The 23,750-nt window shown below is 42.1% G+C and overlaps 1 protein-coding gene across 2 annotated transcripts in view; it reads left to right on the top strand.

Moving 5' to 3' along the window:
- SPO11 (SPO11 initiator of meiotic double strand breaks) overlaps positions 1-23,750 on the top strand; it is a 46,448-nt gene that overhangs the window by 5,226 nt on the left and 17,472 nt on the right. For both annotated transcript variants that reach the window (XM_088467174.1, XM_088467175.1), the window contains 4 exons: positions 14,076-14,142; positions 14,685-14,793; positions 17,746-17,832; positions 20,137-20,173. In XM_088467174.1, coding sequence (XP_088323300.1) covers positions 14,076-14,142; positions 14,685-14,793; positions 17,746-17,832; positions 20,137-20,173 — 300 coding nt within the window. The remainder of the gene's footprint in view (positions 1-14,075; positions 14,143-14,684; positions 14,794-17,745; positions 17,833-20,136; positions 20,174-23,750) is intronic.

Genomic DNA, 23,750 nt, shown 5'->3' with positions numbered 1-23,750 from the left:
CAACATGCAGAGGAAGCAAACATATCTGCAGTACTGAGAGTCAAAACTACACCTGCGATTCCAATAAAGGCTAGCAGTGTTCACAGACAGGAAAGGACCTAAGTGATTAATCATTGTGGAAAGGAGTGCATAGTAAAACTGCATACAGAGAAGTGCTGCAGTCAGCATGATCAGAGCAGATCTCCCAGGCAAATTACACATACAGATTCATGGGACAGTTGGCCGGGGGAAGTCTCAAGAGAAAAAGGTGAAAAACTAGCCAGGGTTGTGACACCAGGTCTGCAGTGGGCTTGTATAAACAGTCTGATCTGGAATTGAATCTCCTGATGATTTGACAGATGTGTGTAGGGGCATATCTACACCCCTTGGTCAGGATGGCACTTGCAGGGGGTGCTGTTTGCCAGGCACCCCTTGGCCAGAATGGCACTTGTAGGGGGTGCTGTCTGTCAGGCACCCATGTTTCTGTACACCAGCTTCACCTACTTTTGAAACTTATTAATAAAGCATAGCCTTCTTATATGGAACTTTGTGTGAAGACATTTTTTTCCACAGTACCAAACAAAAGCTACTGGGGCCAGCAGTGTATTTTTATGCTTCTGTTGTGTTAGTGAGTACAGACTGGTTGCTGGATGTGCTGTGCTTGCAACTTTGCCCACAATAAAATTGTGTCTGCTGACATTCTTGTTAGCTGTTCTAGTTGTATTGTATTGCATAGGGGCCCTGTCGCGTGGAAGTGGTCGATGTGACCAGCAGGGCCTTCACCCACCACTTACATCAATGTCAATGTGTGCCCTATGCACAGTCTGCAGACACAGGGGAAGCCTGGAGAGACACAGGATGGGCCGGAGTGACAGGATGGACCTGGAGTGACTCTGGCGGAATCTGGAGAGACACAGAGGATGCCAGGACCAGGAGTGTAACGGGAGCCTGGAGTGATACAGGGGGGCCTGGAGTGACACACGGGAGATATAGGGAAAATGTTATGTATTTGCAAAAGAGCTAACTACGACCTTGATGGAATTATCTTTGATACGCATAATGGTTGGAAATGTTGTGATGGTTCTATTACATGCAGAGCTGGCCCTTACCAATTTAAGGCCCTAGGCAACATTTTGGCTGGTGCTCCATAGCACTGCCGCTAGTTTTGCCTCTGAGCCAGCACCCCCTCCCAGCACAGCACCCATCACCCAGCAGCACAGATCACAGCAGCAGCAGCAACACCCATCACCCCTCACCCCTAGTAATCCTCATCCACAGAGCCCTGCCTTTTGCCAGAAAGAACATGGCTGCCTCCACCCCCCATATCTTAAATAGGGACATGGCCACACAATAGTACCCCAATTCAAATTATGCCGCATAGCAGTGCAACCTTATTCACATTACATCATGGGATAATGTCCCTTATTCACATTACGCCACACAATAGTGTCCATTATTGACATTACACGACACATAGTGTCCCTTATAAAAGTTACGCCACACAGTAGTACCCCTTTACCTTATACACGTTACGCCTCACAATAGTATCAGTTATTTACATTACACCACACCGTATTGCTCCTTATTCGCATTACACATACCATATTGCTCCTTAGTCACATTACACCACAAAGTAGTGCCCTTTATACATGTTACATCACACAGTAGTGCACCTTGTATACATAATGCCACACAGTAGTAGCTCCCCTTATACACCTAGTGCCACACAGTAATACCCCTTACACATTATGCCACACATTAGTAGCGCCCTCATACACATAATGCCACACAGTAATTCCCCTTACACATTATGCCACACATTAGTAATGCCCTTATGCACATAGTGCCAAACAGTATTACACCCCAACCTCCCCGCACCCCCTGCACAGCATTCATCCAGCCAATAAAACTGTGACCTCGTCACCCCAGCCTGCCTGGACTCTGCAGATATTAAAGCCACCATGCTTGCGCTCCTTACTCTATGCTCAGCCCGGCACTGTGTGTTTCCCTGCAGACAGGCTCAGCCTGCTGGGCTCTGCAAAGGCCCATGGGAGGAGGATCTACCCACTTCCCCACTATTTCTGCTCCCTGAACCTGCTGCTGCCACCCAATCGAAGCTGGGAGCTCTGATTATGGTAGGACAGCAAGGGCAGAGCCGCTGCCACCATCTACCGGTCCCACCGCTACCAAGCTGAGCCGATCCTAGGCTTGGAATGCATGTCCCTAGGTTTCCAAATGCCCTAGACATTTGCCTAGTTTACCTATGCCTAGGGCCGGCTCTGATTGCATGACCAGGTTTTAAGACCCATAGCATAGAGACTGTGTTGGCGAGAAATGGGGATTGTCCCAGAACGCATAAGCCAAATGTGTAGCTATAGAGTAAAATGGTAAATTGGAGACACCCTGCCGTCCCTCCTTTTTAGGAAAAGAGTTCTCATTTTCACTCGTGGATGCCTGTTTGTCCATATGAACACGAACAATCTGTCCTGCAGAGACTGAAGAACTTTCTTTGGGACCTCCATCAATAACACTTTGAAAATGTACAGAAGCCTCGGCAGAATACTAATTTTCACTGCATTTGCCATCCATTCATGAGATATACAAAGAGTTACATTTATGGAGATCAGCCGTAGCAGTTAATAATAATAATAATAATAATAATAATAATAATAATAATTTAGTAAAAGGAGCCAGTTAATTTGCCAAATGCATGTTCATATTTCCTTGTAAGAAATATCCCCAGATATTTATGGCTGTATTTTTGCCAGCGAAGACAAAAATATCAGATAGTTGGGTTTTAAGGTTAGGACAGAGGTTCCCAAAGTCTGCCATTACAGTCCACGTTTTAGGGATATCCAAGCTTGAGTCCAGATGGTTAAATCAAATGGATTGAGGTACTAATTAAGTCACCTGTGCTCAAGCATGGATATCCCTAAAACGTAGACTGTAATAGCGGACTTTGGGAACCTCTGGGTTAGAAGGAAGACTTGCCGGATACACACTTTTCGATAAATTAACCAATCTTGCAATCTGCGATGGATCGCAACAACCATCGTAAAGTGTGTACCCCCAATTCATCATTTGATGAATTTTCTGGTAGCATCTTCCCATCTGATGTGCTGCTCATCAGATGGGACGATTCTACGTACGAGGTAGTGTTCCCGCTAGAAAGCAGGCAGGACAAGGCGCTTGAGTTACCGGTCAGGAGCTTCTGCCAAACGGGGAGGGGCGTGACTTTGTGACACGCCCCAAATTCGGCACACTTGGGGGCGTACCCAGCACTTACGGAAGTGCTGGCCTTCCCCCAAGCTCTAACCTCACACATCGGTCACCGCAACTTTTCAAGGCAGGCTGTTTTAGCAAGCGCCGCTGAAAGGGCAGGGCACATTTGCCCTTTTAAAATCGGGCAGTTTACCCGCTAAAACAGCCTAGAGGGAACACTAATGATGCGGTGCGGTAACATTAATCCTGTAATGAAATGTTGTGTTACTGTATGGCAGAATGTGCAGTGTGTACGCAGATACAATATATTGTTACATCGTATCAGATCATCGCAAGATCGATGGCTCGTTCAGGTGTGTACCCATCTTAAAGTCTAAGAAATCTTTATTCCCTGGATAATCTAGAAGTTAGAAACTTTGTGAAAGGAGTTGATTTCTCATTCAAGTTTGGGAAACTTAAAAGGGATTAAACACATTTTCGGCCACGTTGCACACTGACGGGCCAAACCGAATCCCAAAGATGTCGAATTAGTTCAGATTTAGATGAAAATGGATCCATTAGCAATGCAAATCATAATGGACAAACCGGGCACCCCTGCCTAGTTCCATTAGTGATGTTTAAATGAGTACAGGTGAAACTATTCATTACTACCATAGCTGAAGGATTATAACAAAACACTGAGATGCCACTGAGGAAGCCACCCTCAAAATCCAGAATCATACTTTTTTTTTACATAAAGGGCCAAAAGAACCATTTTAAAATCTTTTTCTGCAGGTATTTGAGGTGTTAGCGAACTGAAAAATAAATACTTTTCTAACACTAATCCTCCTCATTCAGGAGAAATTTTGAGATATTCAATCACTGATTTGTGTTGGTAATTATTTTGAAAATGATAAAATCACATAAATAGGATTTAACGGGATGGGTACGGTATGCTGGTGCTTGGGATGCTGATGCTTGGGATAACGGCGGTCAAAATCCAGATGCCGGCATCCCATATTAATGCCGTCTAGTCGCTATGAAAAATAATTGCTTTCCAATCTAATCATGTGGTTCCAAAGCACAAAAAGTGATTTTATGTGAAAAAAAAGTAACACAATAGAAGTTTAACAATTTATAGTAAAAAGCATAAAATATACAATAAGTAGAGCCAATATATACGCAAGCAATGGATCCAGTATTCAGTCATTCAGTCATTCAGTACTGAAGTCTGTGGTCACAAAGTAGATGACTCTAGGCTGGAGCCAGAACCCAGGCATATATATATATACTGTTCAGGTTACATAGGTAACAAAGAAGACAAGTTGGCAGGTTTTCATTGGTTCCGGCTTCAAGTCAGTCTGGTACGATACAGGTCATTGGTTAGTTCATAAGATGTCATCAGAGGTATGGGTCAGTTCTCCAACAGTTTCATTGTGTATCTTCCCGCCGAAGAACTAGTTCAAACTGGCTACAACACTACATACAGAAAATAGCATTCTAATCAATAACTCCCTATCATCCATAACTTGGGTACGCACGATGCGATCTCTTTGCCGATGGAAACGGATTTCTGCAAATAAATAGGGATTTAGTTTGGTACCAAACTAGACATGTCCACTGTATCCTGAACCTTAGATCTCTTTTAAATACATCTTACATAGTCATTATTAATAACTATAAATAACATTTTATAAGTGTGTGGGTGCATATATGTGTGTGCGTTCGCATGTAATTGTGTTGAAAGCGCACCAGCACACAGTAGCGTGCCAGTCACATGCTATTAGACAAGGGACGATAGTGTCAACAGATAATATTTGTAAATAAACGATCCCATCCAATTATCTGACTTTGACACCCGACAGGGTTAGGATATTGACACCTGTCAGTAGGTATTCTAACCCTCTCCCTACCCTAACCCTTCCTCTCCGGTACCTGAACCTAACCCTCCCCCCTTAGTGCCCAACCCTAACCCCCCCTCTAGTGCTTAATCCTAATCCCTAACCCTCCCCCCAACCCCGCTACTTACCTTCGGGATGCCGGTGCTACTATTCTGATAGGTGTCGGGATTCTGGCGCCAGTATTCTTAGCGCCGGCATCCCTTGTGTCGGGATACTGACTGTATCCCGATTTAACAGCAGATAAGAACCTAAATTAAAACCTATTGAGGGATAATTTTCTGTAATTTCACAAAGAGGCTGGAACAGAAACTCATTAACAGTTAGCGCCAGTCTGAACATTGGTTATAAGTTGAGATGAGCGTGTCCGGTTCTCAGAGAACCGGACCCACCCGAACTTGCAGATCCGAGGTGAGAACCGAGTCCAGCTTGGGTTTTCCTGCCTGACTCGGATCTCAAAACAAGGCAAAACGTCATCCTCCCGCTGTCGGATTTCGCTGGTTTTGGATTATATAAAAGTCCCCACGATCTGCGCCATTTTCACTCCGGCTGTGGTGAGTGTAGTGAACGGATGTGCTGTGTCCATCCAAGAGCTGCTGTACATATCCAGGGCAGAGGCTGCTGTGTCCATCCAGGGGCAATGGCTGCTGTGTCCATCCAGGGGCTGATGTGTCCATCAAGGGCAGGGGCTGTTGTGTCCAGCCAGGGGTTGCTGTGTCCATCTAGGGTCTGCTGTGTCCATCCAGGGGTTGCTGTGTCCATCAAGGGCAGGGGCTGTTGTGTCCATCCAGGGGCTGCTATGTCCATCTAGGGCAGGGGCTGCTGTGTCCATCCAGGGGTTGTAACAACAAGCAGTCCTGCGTCAGCTAGCTCCCTTCTCTCTGCTAGATCCAAGTACCTGCCATCTTTACCACCAACACCTTCATCTACAATATCCTCAATCATGAAGCGATTGGTTTGTTTGGGCCCCCACAAAACAAGCTACCAATGGGCAGCTGGCAATGATCTCAACATGCACAAACTGGCTTTACAGAGGCAAGATGTTGTCGCCATCATCATCATCCGATTCCTCACCCTTATCAGTGTATACATCATCTTCATACAATATTAATTTGTCCCCGATGGAATCCACCATTACAGGTGCCTCTAATATTTGCACGTAATTGACAGTAAAGGTTTTTCTCGAGAATTTGTAGTTCATTTTGATGGACATCATCTTTTCCACATTTTGGGGAAGTAGCTTCATAGGCCGATCACTGACAAGGTTCCCGGCTGTGCTGAAAACTTTGAGGGTGGACAGCTCAAGTAAAGCAAAGCCAGTTTGTGCAAGGGCATCCAAATTGCCTCTTTTTCCTGCCAGTAGTCAAACGGACTGTCTGACTTGCCTATTTGGATGCTATCATTAAAATTTTTTAAATAGTCCTCAACAATTCCTTGAATGGTGACCGTATCAGATTGAGTCATGGTAGAGGTGTCATTAATTGTAGGCAATTCTGACCTGACCAGATGTCAAAAGTTAAAACTTGGTTGTGTTGACTCATCTGCATCACCAGTGAGTGTTTTGAAAGTTTAGTTTTTTCTCGGCAGATGCACTTGCTGGAAAAACTGAAGGAGAAGCCATCGCTGCATCACATGCCACTTGAGCTGACAATTTGCTTACCAACAGCTCTTTACATCTCTTCAGATCTGTGGGCCTGATTCAGAGTCACTCGCTCTGAATCAGTGCCGGGCTTTTTTTTTTTGGAGCGGCCTCTTGGCCGCTCGCATAGCTGTGGGTTACCACCCACAGCTATTGCGAGCGGCCAGGATGATGGTCGCGATGGTCAAGACCATGGCGACCATCGGGCTTGCGACGAGACCCTTGTGGTAGGGTCTCGCCCATCGCAAGCCCCAGAGAGCTTTTGGCTCTAACAGAGCCGGAAGCTCTCCAGTGACATCACTCGTGATGTCAGTGGGGCCGCCCCCAAATGGCAGGTGTTCTCATGGGAACGCCTCTGTTTGGGCAGCCACCCCCCCCGGCCTGCCCACCAAACGGGGCGAGCTGTCACTCAACATCGACAGCTCGCCCCCTCTGGTGCGAGACCCGGAGCGACGGAGTGCCCGTCGCTAGCCGGGTCTCACGCATGCGCACGATGGAGCCGGCTCCGTCGTGCGCATGCGCTGTGGGCCACCATCGACCCGGTTGCGAGCGCTCAGCGCTTGCGACCGGGTCTGAATCAGACCCTGTGTCCGTTGGGAAGAAAGACACAACGTCTTCATCCCTTGTGGGATAAAAATCCACTTCCAGCAGCAGCAGCAGGCATGGCGCTCAAGGATTCTCAAGAAAGACACAACGTAAGACTTAAATCTTAAATCTTGCATTTACTCTGTTCGGCTTGTCCACATATCTGTGGTTAAGTGGACAGTGGGTACAATGGCAGTTTGGAGGCCACTAACTATGTTTTTTTTATGTCCCTGTACAGGTTTGGAAATGCTTTTCAAGTGGAATCTTTGCAAAGGATTATTTAACAGTCTATTGTTCTGGAAAGTACTGCTAGTAGTCTTCCTGGTCCCCTTCTGTGATTAAAATCCACTCCCAGCAGCAGAAGCAGGCATGATGCTCAAGGATTCTCGAGAAGGACACAACGTAAGACTTAAACCTTAAATCTTAAATTTGCTCTGTTCGGCTTGTCCACATATCTGTGGTTAAGTGGATAGTGGGTACAATGGCATTTTGGAGGCCACTAATTATGATTTTTTTAATGTTCCTGTACAGGTTGGGAAATGCTTTTCAAGTGGAATCTTGGCAAAGGATTATTTAACAGTCAATTGTTTTGGAAAGCACTGGTAGTAGTCTTCCTGATCCCCTTCTGGGATGAAAATCCACTCCCAGCAGCAGTAGCAGGCATGGTACTCAAGGATTCTTCTGGGGCAAGGACTGATGTGAATGAGTAAAATATTTTTTGTAAATGTCTCCCATCATCCCCTCCCCTTCTTCCTCATAAATTTACTTCAAAATCAAAAAATGAAATTTAATTTACTACCAATCAACCCTTCCTGTCCCTGCCTTCAAATACATACATACTCCAACTCCCTCAGGCCTCTTGAATAATAAAAACATTTGTTTCCTGATGTGCCATGTTGTAAGTTGAACTGCCACGTGTTTGTGCCGCCCACTGCTGCCACTTAGCTTAGTCAGCCAGCTAGCTTGGTGCAAATTTTGGGCCTAAACTGGATGAAAACAATATTGTGAGGTAGTCAAAATTGACTGGAAACGAGTGGAAATTAATGTTATTGAGGTTAATAATACTGTAGGAACAAAAAAAAAAGTGATTTTAGCAGATTTTATCAATTAAAAAATAAATAAATAAAAATCCAAATCCAGATCCAAACAAGAGGAGATACAGATCCAAAACACGGGGGTCGGCGCACATCTCTAGTTATGAGATAATCTATTTTTCAGAAACAACAATAATTTCAATCCTTGTAAGGGAAATAGTGAGTTTAAAATGTATATGTATGTACAGTGTACATATTTCAAAATGAACAAAGAAACTGATGTCTCCCTGAAATCTATTAATACCTTTTGCTATACTAAATTTAAATATTTCTATTATATCATCTTTGTCCCTTCGCTGTACAAGTTCAGCTATTTTAATGTTTCCCGATAATTTTTGTTATGCAATGTATCATATTATTAGACCACCGTTTAATTTTTTCTCCTTCATAAGCTGGGTACACACTATAAGATCTGTATTCCAATATATCATTTCGACATGGATCATGACGATATATTGTACTCATCCGTATAGTGTGTATGCCCAATTCGTCGTTCACTGCTGTTGTTCATCGCATGGTCCCATCTGCTGTTCATTGTGTAGCGTGTACATACAATCGCACGATCACAAGATATATTGGTCCAATCTTGCCTCTGAAGACATCACCTGACCTGCCAGTGATCTACATGATAATTGAATAGTGTACAGGAGAAAAGATTAATTGAATACAGGACCTCATTCAGAGGCAGTCGCTCGCGAGCGATCGGTCGCACCCAAAGTGACCGAGAATATGCAGAACGAGCGCTCAATCACAACGCACATCGTAAGCGTGTACACACCCATCACAATGAAAGCACACCCCTATCTCTACGGGCTAATTCAGAGCCGGTCGCAGGCGGCAACCTACGTCAGCATCGTGATCGTATTGACGATTGATGTAGTTACATTTGTGCTTTCGATGGTTCTTTTTCCTTTTCGATGCTAATGCAAGCAGCGTTCAATCGCATGGTTTTTTTTTTGTTTTTAATTAACTATTTATTTGATTGTTACTATAATATTTAGATCTACATTTTTAAGTTTATTTTATTATTCTTGACCATGTTATGAAATTAAAGACCACACATTTTGTTGAAACCATAAAATTAAATTTTTTTAGAGAAAAAAAAAAAATGTAATTGCATTTTGCAGCCTATGTATTGCTGCCAAAATAACCAAAGCAGCCTCCTCTATTACTCCCAGTTCCCTCCTGAAAATTTCTTCCATGGGCTCAGCATCCACATCTGAAATGCAAAGGATTTTTTTTTATAATTTTTTTTTAGCAGTTTTGTGTAAAAATCATTTTTTTAATGTTTTAAATATTTTTAAATGGTATGTAGCAATGTGGCACATATAGCATTTTTTTGTTGAAAAAATTACATATACATTGCACAATGTCATCTTTAACATATGTACCTTCTGCCTCTTCGCCAAATCTTCTGGGGCAGAAGCTGCACAATTTTCGCTCTCCTCTGATTGAGCTAGTTCAGCCTGGGCAGCCTGGGAGCGTGTGGAAGGTGAGGAGGGTGATGTGGAGGCCTGGGCAGGCTGGGGGGTGTTGAAGGGGATGGGGCAGCCTGGGAGGGTGTGGAAGGTGAGGAGGGGGATGTGGAGGCCTGAGCAGGCTGGGGGGTGTTGAAGGGGATGGGGCAGCCTGGAAGGGTGTGGAAGGTGAGGAGGGGGATGTGGAGGCCTGGGCAGGCTGGGGGGGTGTTGAAGGGGATGGGGCAGCCTGGGAGGGTGTGGAAGGTGAGGAGGGGGATGTGGAGGCCTTGGCAGGCTGGGGGGTGTTGAAGGGGATGGGGCAGCCTGGGAGGGTGTGGAAGGTGAGGAGGGGGATGTGGAGGCCTGGGCAGGCTGGGGGGGGGGGTGTTGAAGGGGATGGGGCAGCCTGGGAGGGTGTGGAAGGTGAGGAGGGGGATGTGGAGGCCTGGGAGGGTATTGAAGGTGAGGAGGGTGATGGGGCTGCCTGGGAGGGTGTGGAAGGTGAGGAGGGGGATGTGGAGGCCTGGGAGGGTGTTGAAGGTGAGGAGGGTGATGGGGCAGCCTGGGAGGGTGTGGAAGGAGAGGAGGGGGATGGGGCAGCCTGGCAGGGTGTGGAAGGAGAGGAGGGGGATGGGGCAGGCTGGCGTGGCAGTTCTGCCTGCTGCTGCCTCCTTTGCCTTTGTCTTTGAACTTTGATTTGAGAGTAAAAAAAAAAAAAAAACATCTGTTAACAATAGCCCTGGTTTAGCAGAGCTAATGCATGGATTATACTAAAACAAAAATTGTTTTGGAAAAAAGTGTCACCCATGTTACAATAAGCCACAGACACTGGCCAAAAATGTTAAATTCGAACAAAATGGCCACACAACTTCAGCATAATTGCAGCAATGTCTGAGACCATGTTAAACACACAAAATGGCTGCCATTAATTTTTAAAATTAAACAATAATACTAGCATTTCTTACCCAAACACAGCTGCTGTAGTCAATTTGTTACTCTTAAAAATAACACCCACACCCTCACACTCAAAAAGAGCTACACAACACATAGCAAATACGCGCAATGCAGATACGCATTACTTACTGTGGCGGGTTTCCTCACGCAGTTGTGCAAGGAGCATAGGCGTGCGCCTCTTGAGGTCCGACCACTGCCTCTCTAGCTGGACTACCGTCCTGTGGAACCCTTGCCGCTGCAGCCGCCCACGCACCTCCACGTATGCCTGTAATTTTGCGCGATTGGGCACATGTGGCCCAACGGGTCCCAGGCGGCGATCCATTACTTCTTAGCTCACGCCTGGCAAAGCACGTATTCTTAGCTCACGCCTGGCAAAGCTTGCGGATCTCATGATGGCAATGACAAATGTTGCATTGTCCAAACTTTATATAAACTATGGTGCATTCTGATTGGTTGGCCATTCCAAAATGGTGCTTAAACCAAGGACATTTTTTAGGTATACAACTATAACAACACAACACCTATCATACATCATGTCACTCACCACATTCCCCAACTAGGATATGTCTGTGCGCCCTTTAGTCCACTCCAAACCCTACACAGCTCCTTGGGAAAGACTTAGCATTTTTAAGGGCAGCTTTTATAGGTTGTGTGAGTCGCTTGTGCATTGCGTAGTGCACTGCGTGGGAGTGGCGCATAGTTACCAACGCGTACGCATTTTGCTATAAATAGCAACGCCCAAAAATAATTACTTTGCAGTCATGGAGGAATCCCCAACTGCTAGCAGTTTTGATTTAAAAGAATTTCTGGATGAATATGGTTTTGGAATCTATTCAGAAGTGGAAGTAGAGGATAAACCTGCAGATGAGGCTGTAGAAACTGTGCCTGAACCACCACCAAATGATCCTCCTCCAGAACCAACAATTTCATCAGTTCACGTTAGTCCTTGTGGGTTTTCGGAAAATTTAATCCAGGAGGCAATAACCAAATTTCCTTTTGGTCATAAAATTCGCCTAAAGTCTAGGCTCAAAATCTGGGAGAAAATAACAAAGACCCTGAATAAGAAGCGCTCCACTCACTACACAGCATTTTACCTGCGTAAGAAGTAAGTTTTTTTGAAAAATTTTTTTTGATTTAAGTACCAAATGGCCTACCATTTTATGAAGTTCAATAATTATTGTAAATTTAAAAACAAAATGGCTACACAGAAAAATGCTTGTTATAGATACATATTAATTATTGCACACTTTCCCAAAAGATGGAGTGACCTTTGCTGTCGTCTGAATTTGAAGCTAAATTTGCGGGTCCAACACTTCAAAGGGCAAGACGGAGCAGTCCCTCGCATCTTGGCTTTGTCAAAGCAACAACATCTGCTTTTGGGGGCCTTAGGCTTGTTGTGGAGGCCAGAGTAGACGACCAAGAGCCTCCACAGGAGGAACAACATGCTGAGACTGGCAAGTATTTTCAGTCACCTTGCTCTGTTTTAGAATGTCAATAATTAACTTAGAATTAACTGTTTTTTTATCACACCAATTTTAGGAAGTGACATGGCTGTAAATGTGGAGCTGGATGGGGTGACGGCACCACCAACAGCTATAGTGCCTCCTCCATCACCACCAACAGCTATAGTGCCTCCCCCATCCTCCACTGCCACCCTTACTGAAACCATTGAAGGGCTTAGGGTGGCAGTGTTGAGGCATGCAACAGCCATGGAGGCTTTCCAGTCCAGCATGTTGGAGCAAATCTCCTATCTAAGGACCATAAGTCAAGATGTGAGGCACATTAAAGAACATCTGTCTGGCCCAAATGAAAATGGGGTGGACCAGTGCCCTGCTGTGGCTGGCCCAAGCACACAGCAGGGTGTAAGAAGGTCCCCCTGGACCCGCAAATCTAGCTCAAGTCAGTCGACTGCAAAGAGGGCAAAAAAATAAGCCTGGTCTTTGTTAATTTCTCCCAGATTTTTTGTAATGTTATGACCAAAATGGAAATTTGTTTATTGCCCCTGGAAGGCCCACAAGGACTAATTTGTGAACTTTTTGATCCATGTGATGTGTGTACCATATTTTGAGGTGATGAGTTTGTTGGTCCTGCAGTTAGATCATTTGGTGGCTACACAGGCACACTTTCATCAGCCACATATGCTAGTGTATCTTCTGCTTCTGTAATAATTCCAAAACCATATTTGTCCAGAAATTCTATTTTTTGAATATTTTACAATGTTTTGTTTGGGTATTTTAAACAAAAAAACCCAACATTTAAAGTCTATAATTTGCAGTTGTGGAGTTCACAAAAGCAAAAAAATAAATAAAAAAAACGTAAAAAAAATAATGAAATGATTTTTGTCTGTTCTTCAAAGCTAAATGTTGTATGTGTACATTTGTTTTTTAGAAATTAAATTGTTCCTATGGGCTACAAAACTTAAAAGTAAAAAAAAACTTAAAACAGGTATTTTACAAATGTGCAAAAAAAGGAACTTATGATTTAAAAACTGAGGTATCATGGTTTTGCAAACGAATGTATTTGCAAAATCACATACAGAAACAAACCAAAAACAATTGTCTTTGTTTAAAAAAATATGCTAATTTACGCAACCAGTTTGCTATAATCCAATGCAATGATTAACACCTGTTCCATTGATAATTGCCTACAGACATCGGTTGAGTCAGAAACCATCGCCTGCACTCGGACTGCTTAAAGTAGACCCTGGGCTACCTTTAGCAATGCGACCAGTAGCATCGTTATTGTAATGAGATGACGTGTGTGATGACTCGCTCAGTAATATATACACGCCCTTAAAACGCCCTTTTTGAGGTCAACCATGCCTGCGTGCGCACCACCACACCCCCGTTCACAAGCACTTTCCCCTGTAACCACCCACAAACGGCACGAAATGTCAATCACAGCTACGACCTCGTAGTGACTAGCGAGCAAGAGGATTGCGGTCAGAAAGACAGGCTTGCGCACGCGCACTGCCATGTACACACATGCGCAGTTGAAAAAACCACTCGCTACGTCCAATCGCTCCGTGCGACCGCCTCTGAATGAGGTCCACAGTCCCTTAACACGATATACAGTGCCATCATTTGGAAGATTGCGTAGTGTGTACGCTCTATATCGTGTGTCATGGGGTTTCGTGAATTTGGAATGACTGTCATATCCTTTGTTACATCGTATAGTGTGTACCCAGCTTTAGAGTCATCTGACATAACATTATCATAAGGAGTGTTTTAATTACTTATATCTAAAATCCAAATGTCACCCTTAGCCCTGACAATGAAAATCTTATCTGTAATCTACAAGCTGGTGCAGACCGATTCATATGCCACCAAGAGGTAAGTGTTTGTATAGAGTAGTCTATGTAAAGGCTTTTGCTCCCATACTGTTATACATCAACCATTCAGAGATAGACATTATAGCACAGCCGCTGCGTCTTTGTGCACAGCCGCTGTGCTACAATAGGGAAAATCCGCAGTAGGCGTCTTAAGTATTGAGACACCCACTGCCAGCTTCTCTGATGTGATTCTGCGTACGGAGACACAGCCATCGGATCAACTGTGTGAAGATCGGTCATCTGAGTAACCCTCAGATTTGTCAAGATGGCCATGTATTTCACGCTGCATGGGCCTATGAAGTTATGTCCAAGGACGCAACTACTGGCCCCAACATGCCCGTTTTATGGGATACCAGCCGTTGCCGCCCCAATCATACTGTGGCTTAGGGGGCACTGCTACCGTTGTTGCAGACACTGATCTGTACATGCGCAGTATAGATCCTGTGGATGTGCAGACTACAAAACAGAGTTTTATGTAAACCATTGGGTTTGTGTACAATTCCAAATAATTTTAATATACTAATTACATATCTTTTGCCACAGGGATATTTATTATGAAAATGTTCAGCTTTATGGGAGTCAGAACATAGTGGACAACATCATCACTGATATTTCCTGTATGCTAAAGATCCCAAGGGGAAGGTTACACATTGTAAGATCTCATTTAGTATAGTTTTTATTCATAGCATATGCAGCATAATAAGAAAAATTGTATCAACTACACTTTGGACCTCATTTCTGAAGCACACAATGCCAGATTTACTAGACGGGTTTGAACACAAAATTTAAAGTGGCACTAATATTATGTACAAAACGCACCACTAATATTAGTGCTGCTTTAAATTTCCACATTTACTAAGCGCAGTTTAGTAAATCTAGCGCTTGATACTCACTCAATGCAAAACACTTTTGTTTTTAATCTGTATGTGCCAGTGCATGAGAAACGCCACACCAAGGGGTATATTTACTAAAGTTTTGAGAAGTGGAGATGTTGCCCATAGCAACCAATCAGATTCTACCTAACATTTATATAGCACCTTCTACAAGATAATAGCTAGAATCTGATTGGTTGCTATGGGCAACAACTCCACTTCTAAAAACCCGCACTTTAGTAAATATACCCCCTACATTCTCGAGTCAACCTAAGAGTGTGCCTTGGTGGTATGGAGAGGCACTAAAAACATTAACGCTGCACTGGGCAAAAATTGTAATATCACATCAAACGTTACCCTCCTATCACCTCAGTACCACCACAGCAAACCTTTTATGCTTCAGAAATTAATTTGTTAAGAACTATTGGCTTCAATGACACATGAAGCACAAAGTGTGTAAAAATAATAAACTCATTAACAAACTATAAATATACTAAAAGTGCTTCATGCTCAGCATATATACTAGATATTGAAGTGATGGGATGTATTCTCATAAAATTGGGTAATTTAAAGTAACTTAAATATCAGTGTTTAATAACATTTTGGACTAAATGTAATAGCCTGCGAGCTTCTGACGAGGTGGGGATTTATGTGAGCCTCCCCATTTTTTTAAAGTGATACTTTTAAAGGCTAATCCAAGCTGGTTTAGCTTTTAAAATGATTGCCATTTTGAAAAAAAGGGGGAGACTTGCATAAATACCCGTCGTGTCAGAAGCTCGCAGGCTATTACATTTAGCCCTTTATTTTTTTAGATGGTGTAAATAACATTTTAACCTTTTTATTACTGAGATGGCACTCTCCATAATTATGTACTTTTCGATTTTTGTTCCATAAGTGTTTCAGCGGTTTTGTATCTACTAACAGGCAAGAGAAAACGAAACTTTTTATTTTTTTCAAATCTATCATTCCCACTACTTTGTTGGCAAATCGACCCTAACTACAACTACTCGAACAGAGCAGTGCCTGCCTCCTCCCTTTTCTTTGCATACAGCATACCTACGTTATTATTATAATTATTATTATTCTAATATAAATATAGGATAAAAATAACAGTAGGTTTGCAAAAAAGAGAAGTCAGGCACTGCTCTATTCGAGTAGTTTCAAAAGAAAGATGGCGGCAGTCTAATGTATTTATCAGGGATCTTTCACTTTTCAACACAAAAAGGGACATTTACAAAACTGAAAGAAAAAAAATACCTGTCTAGAGTATTTTGTGTGGTGTTACTAGTTTCTGACCCTTGGAATTGCCTTCAGAACATCATCTTGTGCCTGGTTATGCAGCTTTTTTGGATTCACCTGAAAATATATATGATAAAAGCAGTGAACCATTGCTTCAAATGCCAACTTATACCCCTTTTCCACAAAAATCTGGGTCTGACCCAGGATTTTTTACCTGGCATTTTACCGGTTCGTACCCGGATTAGACCCAGTTTCCACTGCATCCTCGTCCCGGCTTTTCCCGGGTCGCCTCCGTTTCCACTGAACCCAGGTAAGCCCAGCAAAACCTGTGGATGTCATTAAAAATGGCCTTTATTCAGATTATTTTTAATGACATACACATTTAATGACATTTTAATGATATCTTTTATTATTTTTTATTATTATTTTTTTTATTTATTTTATTTAATTCTTATTCTTTTTATGTATTAATTATTTATTTAATTATTATTTATTTTATTTAATTACATTTTTAATTACATCCTTTATTCAGGTGTCTCCTCTGGTCTCTGGGTGCAGCCAGCACCCTAGAAGGACCAATCAGCGGCTTTTGCAATTACCTGGGTCAAAAACCCAGATAAGAGCTGTTTCCACTTCAGTGTTACCGGGTTTTACACACACACACATACAGAGGCGTTCTTAAGAGAGGAGGGGACCCGTGTGCATTCCCCGTCTGAGGCACCCTCCTCTCTTCCCGATGGCCAGCCTCGTCACCGCAACAGTAAACTCTGGGCACTAGAGTGTGCCCAGAGTCTACTGTGCATGCGCAGGTCACTGGGAAAATGGCGCGGCTGCCATATTCCCGGCTATTTCCCTAGTGCGCATGCGTACAACTCTGGAAAAATGCCCACGGCGGCCATTTTTCAGGTGTTTTGTCCAGCGCTACAGCCCGACCCAGAACTTTGGAGGGGTAAGTATTAAAACATATGGGTGCAGGGTGTGCGGTCTGGGCCTCCTCCGGACCAAGACGCCCGTGTGCAACACACACCCTGCACCCATTATAAATACGCCCCTGCATACATGCATACACACATATGGGTTGGGCACTTCAAAAATCATATGCAATGATGGGTGCCAGTAGTGTAGCTGATATTGAAGAAAGCAAGATGTACAGCACTCCAGGATCATTTTAAACACCAAGTAAAACATTGGGAGCAATGGAAAAAATAAAACTATTAATTTTGCAACTTTTAGGTTCTTTGTTAAGGGACACACTAATGGGAATTGGAACTTAATGATATGACTAGAATCATAACACTTCAGACTACCAGATTATCTCAGGAGTCCAGAAGATCACCCACTATGTTGTGAATCTCCCAAAAATTTGCATAGTCATCAAATATGTATAAACCAGTATGTTAAATTATATAATGATAATATATTACCAATTGTATGTGCAAGCAGGTGTCTGTTGTACCAATAAATAAAATGTCAGTATTCATATTGCCTCTTAGCTCTCAACCTCCAAGGGCTGTCTGGCTGGTGACTTGATATTTATGGAAGAAGATGGGACTAGAGTGGACTGCAGTGGTAACTCATCGGTAAGATGCTGCAAATTTATGTTTCTGTAATTAAAGTAGGCCCATCTCTTACATACAATGAAGACAGCTATTTTGTGCAATGAACCAGTATTCATGAGGACTCAAACTACTAATATCAGTGATTTCACTTTTGTGCCTTTTGTCTTAGCGATGACACTCTTAAATCTATATGATAAATATCTGCGCTTATAAGTTCATTAGGAGTTATTGGCATCACTAAGAAACCCTTTTCAGTCCACAAAATGGCTGCCTAAACTGTATATTGACAACAGGAACATTTTACGAGTTGAGTGTGATATCCCAGCAGTCGGGATGCCTGCTGTCAAAATGCCAACAGCGGCATCCCGATACTCGGAATCCCGACAGGGGTAGGGTAAGTACACTAACCCACCCCCCTTCTCTCCCTAAACTGCATCCTAACCTTAACCCTCCCCGTTAGTGCCTAACCCTCCCTGTTAGTGCCTAAACCTAACCGTCCCCCGCTTACCTTCGATCGGAATACCGTCTGTTGGGATTCCGGCGTCGGTGTGTAGGCTAGCTTCGGGATTTAGCTGCCTATGTTTAGATTCGGGTCGGGATTCCGACATTGGCCGTCAGTATTTTGACTACATCCCCATTTTACATGTGTGTTTCATGTTTGGCAGATGTGGGGGTGGGTCCCAGTCAACCTGCTACTGAAGGCAAAGAGATACTAAAAATAGACAGCATCTTTAATCTAAAAATTTAGCTCCAAACTATTAAGTCATAGCGTGAGCCTGTCAGGGAGATCTATTTATTGATAGACTGCTCTAGCTACCAGATTAACCCCAAGAGAGGCCAGGTTTCTGTAGGCCTGCCGCACTGTTTATATAAATTATACAAAGGAAGGTGACCAAAAGAAATCTAAAATAGACAAATAAAATAGTTTTTTTTTTACCAACTACCATTGCAGTTATGTGCATAAATGCCATAATAATACATTTGCAACCTACTTTTATCTCTATCAGAAGTTAGCAAATAAAAGCAAGTATAACATTGGCATTCAGATATGCACACAAATACAATGTCTGTGAATGAGCCCTGCTGTATTCTATTTTTAAATTACTCCAAATATTGTGTTTTACGTGATCCAAACACAAACAATATATTATCTGTTTGCTACACAAAATGTGACTTGTATTCATTCACTTTTCATTTATTATTATTATTATTATTATTAGTATCTTTTATAAGGAGCCACAAAGTGCAGTGCTGCACGAAGGGTAGACATACAATATAGCAGAATTACAGAGCATATGTACAGTATACAACAGATAACCATAGTGTAGGTACAAAGCATTACTGTAACATCATAAGGTAGGAGAGTAACGGCGTACAAGATGATAAAGTGACATACATGACAGTTACAGATAGGCAGAATAAAGATTAATGGATCCTATTTCAAATAAATTGCATGATGGACAGATGAATTTGGCTAAGTATGGGTGAAAGACAGACATGCACAGGACAATTACGATATACATGAGAGGATGTACAAAGATAGGATGTACACAGAGGAGGGACAGTTGACAGACACAAAACAATGGGGTAGATGACCCTGCCCATGAGAGCTTACAGAAGAAGGGGTAAGAGATATCAGTGGGAGGGGGACAATGGACTTAGCGGGCTCTGATGCAGCATTACCCTATAGAAGCCATTGGGCTTCTGCCGCATCGCTCTGCTATGAGGGATCCGATAGGATCCCTCCCAGCATGCCCCGTGGCTGCCGCTTCAGTCTGCACATGTGCAGATGGACTCCCGGGTCATAAACCCGGAAGTCTACTGTGCTGCAGAGATCGCAAAGAACATCTCTTGTCGGAAGAGCTGTCCTTTGCTGTACTGATCGCATATGTTAGTGCATATGCGATCAGTACAATTGCGATGTCCGGCAGTAAGTGTTTACTGCATCCCGCCCCATGTGTGAACTGTGGAGGAGGAAACTATGCAGCCTGATTATTCAGAGGGAAGGGGTGATGTAATGGAATATGGCGGAGGAAGAGGTGGGTTAGGACAGGAGGGAGAGGTGGATGAGCTGAAGTAGATGATGAAGATAAAGAGAGGACAGGGGCTTGTAAAGGGAAGGAGTACAAGGCAAAGAGGAGTAGTGCAGAGTAGTAATTACTTCCTACTTTACACAGAGCTTCCAAAATAAAATAAAACATAATAAAAGTAACAGTATGTTACAATGCAGAAAGGGAACAAGTGTTTTCATTTTATCATAAGTAGATCATTTATGAGGAGAGTCATCTTTTAGTTGGAACCATAACTCTTTCCTTTTTACTTTAGGGAGTCCTTGTGCCATCTAATGTTGAAAGAATCAAAAGTATCCTTTCAGTACTATTGATAAACTACAGTAGGCATGAAATTAAAACAACCAAATGTAAACATTTGTTCAAGCCAAAGTCTTGTATAGTGGTTTTGGAGTGCTTTTTTCTGTCCTGAACTTTTCTCATACCTGAACATAATAGATTAGGCAATCTGTTATATCTACCAAAAACATCAATAATGCTGGGTACACACTACTAGATATATCGTTAGTTTGAACGATTGGCTGGAGCATACACCAGATATGTGTGTGAGTGTCGTAGTACACAGACACATCCGACCTCCCATACACTTGCTGCAAGGACCGCCGTCACTGACATCTGAACTGTGCTGGCAAATGTAAATGCCTGCCCAGTTGTGATATCAAGCCAGACATATCTAGCGGCCAATTGGCAACTGCATGTAGCTTACATATCGCTCCCTCGGACAGCAGATCAGTCTGCTGACAGATCAGTCGTTATAGTGTATACCCAGCTTAAGACACGTGTAGAATAAAAAACAATGGACACTGTCTTATATGAAACCTGAATTTAGACGCATTTATTAATTCATGTGGTGATATATGGGAATGTTATATTGCTATCAGCTATACATTATCTGCCCTAATTTGCTTTAGATTTGTTTGGATTATTTAACTTTTTAAGTGAAATATTTAATTATCTTGTCAGCTTCCACAAATCGCGGGCTATTACATTTTTGTTCGTACTGTTTCTTGTTGACTCCATTATTATAAATTGTAAACTTATGTTTGAAGAATTGACTAAAAATATAATATTAATATTTGAGGGACCAATGTGTCCTTTACTATCGTTAACCTACATCTACTGAGATATTTAAGCTTCATGGTTACAAATGCTTTTCAGAAAGTGACTAGGAAAAGTAATCTCCTTCCATGCCTTATATTTCCCTTCATTTGAATTTACCAATCTGCACAGAAATTGTCTGTTTCCATAGAGATTTCAAACCAATTGCTCATTTTCTCCTCTACCCTTGTAAGCAATTATATAAGGGATGGGACAGATAGTTTGGTGAGCTGCTTTTATTAAACTGAAACACTTCAGTTGTTTCAGGTGTATTATTAGCTCAGAAATATGGCTTTAAATGTATGAATAAATCTTTAGCGCAGAATATATTGCAGCCAAAGAACTCCAAAAAATGCGGTTACCCGAAACATCCGCAGAGATAGAATTTAGTGAAGAAATATGTACTTGCTCCTTCGGTGCTGTATAATTGTCAATGTGAAGAAATGTATCAATAAATTATTTTAATGGAGAAATATGAGTATTGGGACAAAATAGAAGAAAATAGATATAATTTAACAACAGTAATGCATACTTTAAAAGTACATGTAAAAAGTTCCAATAGGACGTTCAGTGCACTTTCAAGATGTATAGTAAAATGCAGATGCAAGATAATCATAAATTACAGCAACATATGAAAATGATTAATATATGTGCATAAAATATAATAAAACATCCAATAAGTACTTTCAGTAAAACAGTTCAAAGTGCAAATAATTGCAACAAATATAAATGGAGAGTTCCTACCCAAGATGGGTGTATGAGCCACAGGTGAAATAATGCAAGGCACCTCCAGAGTACCCTACATAGGCTCCAAAAGTCAACTCCAATCTGGTAGGTAATCTGGGCACAGTTCAATTGACCAACGCGTTTCGAGCCACATAGGCTCTTCCTCAAGGCTTGATACTGTGCTTAGTGGTCTCCGGTTTGTATTCTGAATGTAGTCCCGCCCGTGTGAACCGGAAGTGCGTCAGCAAGCGCTTCCTGTGAGCGTGCTTCTGGTGCATCCAGTGGTGTCTTTGGTTAGCATATGTGCAACTTCTGGTGCGCGTAGGTAGCTGCAACCGGAAGTGATGTAGGATTGTGTCATCAATCGCTTCCGGTGAGCGTGCTTCTAGTGCATCCAGTAATGTCTTTGGTTGGCATATGTGCAACTTCCGTCGCGCGTAGATAACCGCAGCCAGAAGTAATGTAGGAGTAAGGGCAACATTTTTTGAAAAAGACGCACTCGGAAGTGATGTGAAATTGAAGGCAGGAAGTTCTAACATGAATTGAGCGGGAAGCATGAGGAATTGTTCTTTCAACAATTCAGTTCAGAAAGGTTTCCCATTGGAATAGTTGTTTTTTGTTTATTAAATACCTCATGAAAATTAAAAAAACATAAAAGAAGGGGAACATATTGGAATTGATACTTAAATTAATATATTTAAAAAAAACTGTTATAAATTTTTTTTATAAGGTCTATTGTTCAATTAAAAGACATTGAGATGAATAAGAACATATATAAAAAAATCATAAAAACCATTTTAGCTCAAAGTCTTTGTTCAGGCCTGTTGGTATAAGTGTTTTTAATTGGTAAATACATTAAATTTCCTGTTGAGTTAATCTGGTATCCCTATCACTAATTTTCCAGGAATTTCTTATTGTTTCAATGGCAAAGAATTTTTTAATTTTGTTAGTGGAACAGTTGTGACAATTTTTAAAATGTTCTGATAGTGAGTGGGCATCTAAACCCTTTTTTATGTTCCTCAAGTGTTCTTGCATCCTTGTTTTTAATGCTCTTGAATTTCTTCCAATGTAAATGAGTCCGCAAGAGTATTCCAAAAAATAGACCACGTATGGAGTATGGCAGGTTAGAAAGTCTTTAATGTGGTATTCTTTTCCTTTCAAATTTGATTATTTTTGTGTTGGTGCTTTGAACAGTTTTGCACATTATACATGTAACACACCGGTGGAATCCTTTTGGATCGGTGGAACTCTGGTTGGTGCATCATTGTCCAAGGCGCTTCTAACTCATTTATTCTTTAAATTATCAGCTTTTTTGTAAACAAAACTTGGTTTCATCGGGAAGATGGAAAAAAGTGCTGGGTCCTTATGTAAGATGTGCCAGTGTTTCCTAAAACATTTCTCTAAAAGGCGATGATGGGATCCATATTTGGTGATAAAGGAAAATTCCTTAATGTTCGATTTTTTTTCTTAATCCTTGGAATAATAAGAGATTCTCTATTCAAACTAAGAGTCTCTTGTTTAGTTCTTTTCACCTCATCTACGTTGTAGCCTCTTGCAATGAAATTGGAGCCCATAGTTTCCATTTGTTTCTGCCAAATTGTTTGTTCAAATTGTTTGTACAGTTTTGCTTAATCCACAAAAACTGGCTTTTTGGGATGCCTTCAAGCCATCTGCTGAGATGTTCACTGTCCTTGTTTATGTAGCTATTTGTATCAGTAGGTTTATGATAGCACTTAGTATTCAAGATCTTTTTAATGTAAATGGTAAGGTCTAGGAAATTTATCTCCTCCTGACTGATATGGAAGGTGAGATTTATATTAAGGTCATTGTTATTCTGCCGTTCACAAAATGCATTCAGTTCTTCTAGATTGCCTTTCCAAAAAAATAAAATGTCATCTATGTAGCGGTGCAATGACACCAGGTTCTTAACCTAAACTATGCTATGCCAGGTGTTGTCCTCTTCCCATTTTGCCAGGAAGAGGTTGGCATAGCTTGGGGCAAACCTGGTGCCCATCATTGTACCGATGCATTGTAAGTAATAATCAT

This window comes from Taudactylus pleione, unplaced genomic scaffold (genome assembly GCF_031769625.1).
Source record: "Taudactylus pleione unplaced genomic scaffold, aTauple2 ptg000069l, whole genome shotgun sequence".
NCBI classification, from domain to species: domain Eukaryota; kingdom Metazoa; phylum Chordata; class Amphibia; order Anura; family Myobatrachidae; genus Taudactylus; species Taudactylus pleione.
This window is presented reverse-complemented; position numbering and strand designations above follow the sequence as displayed.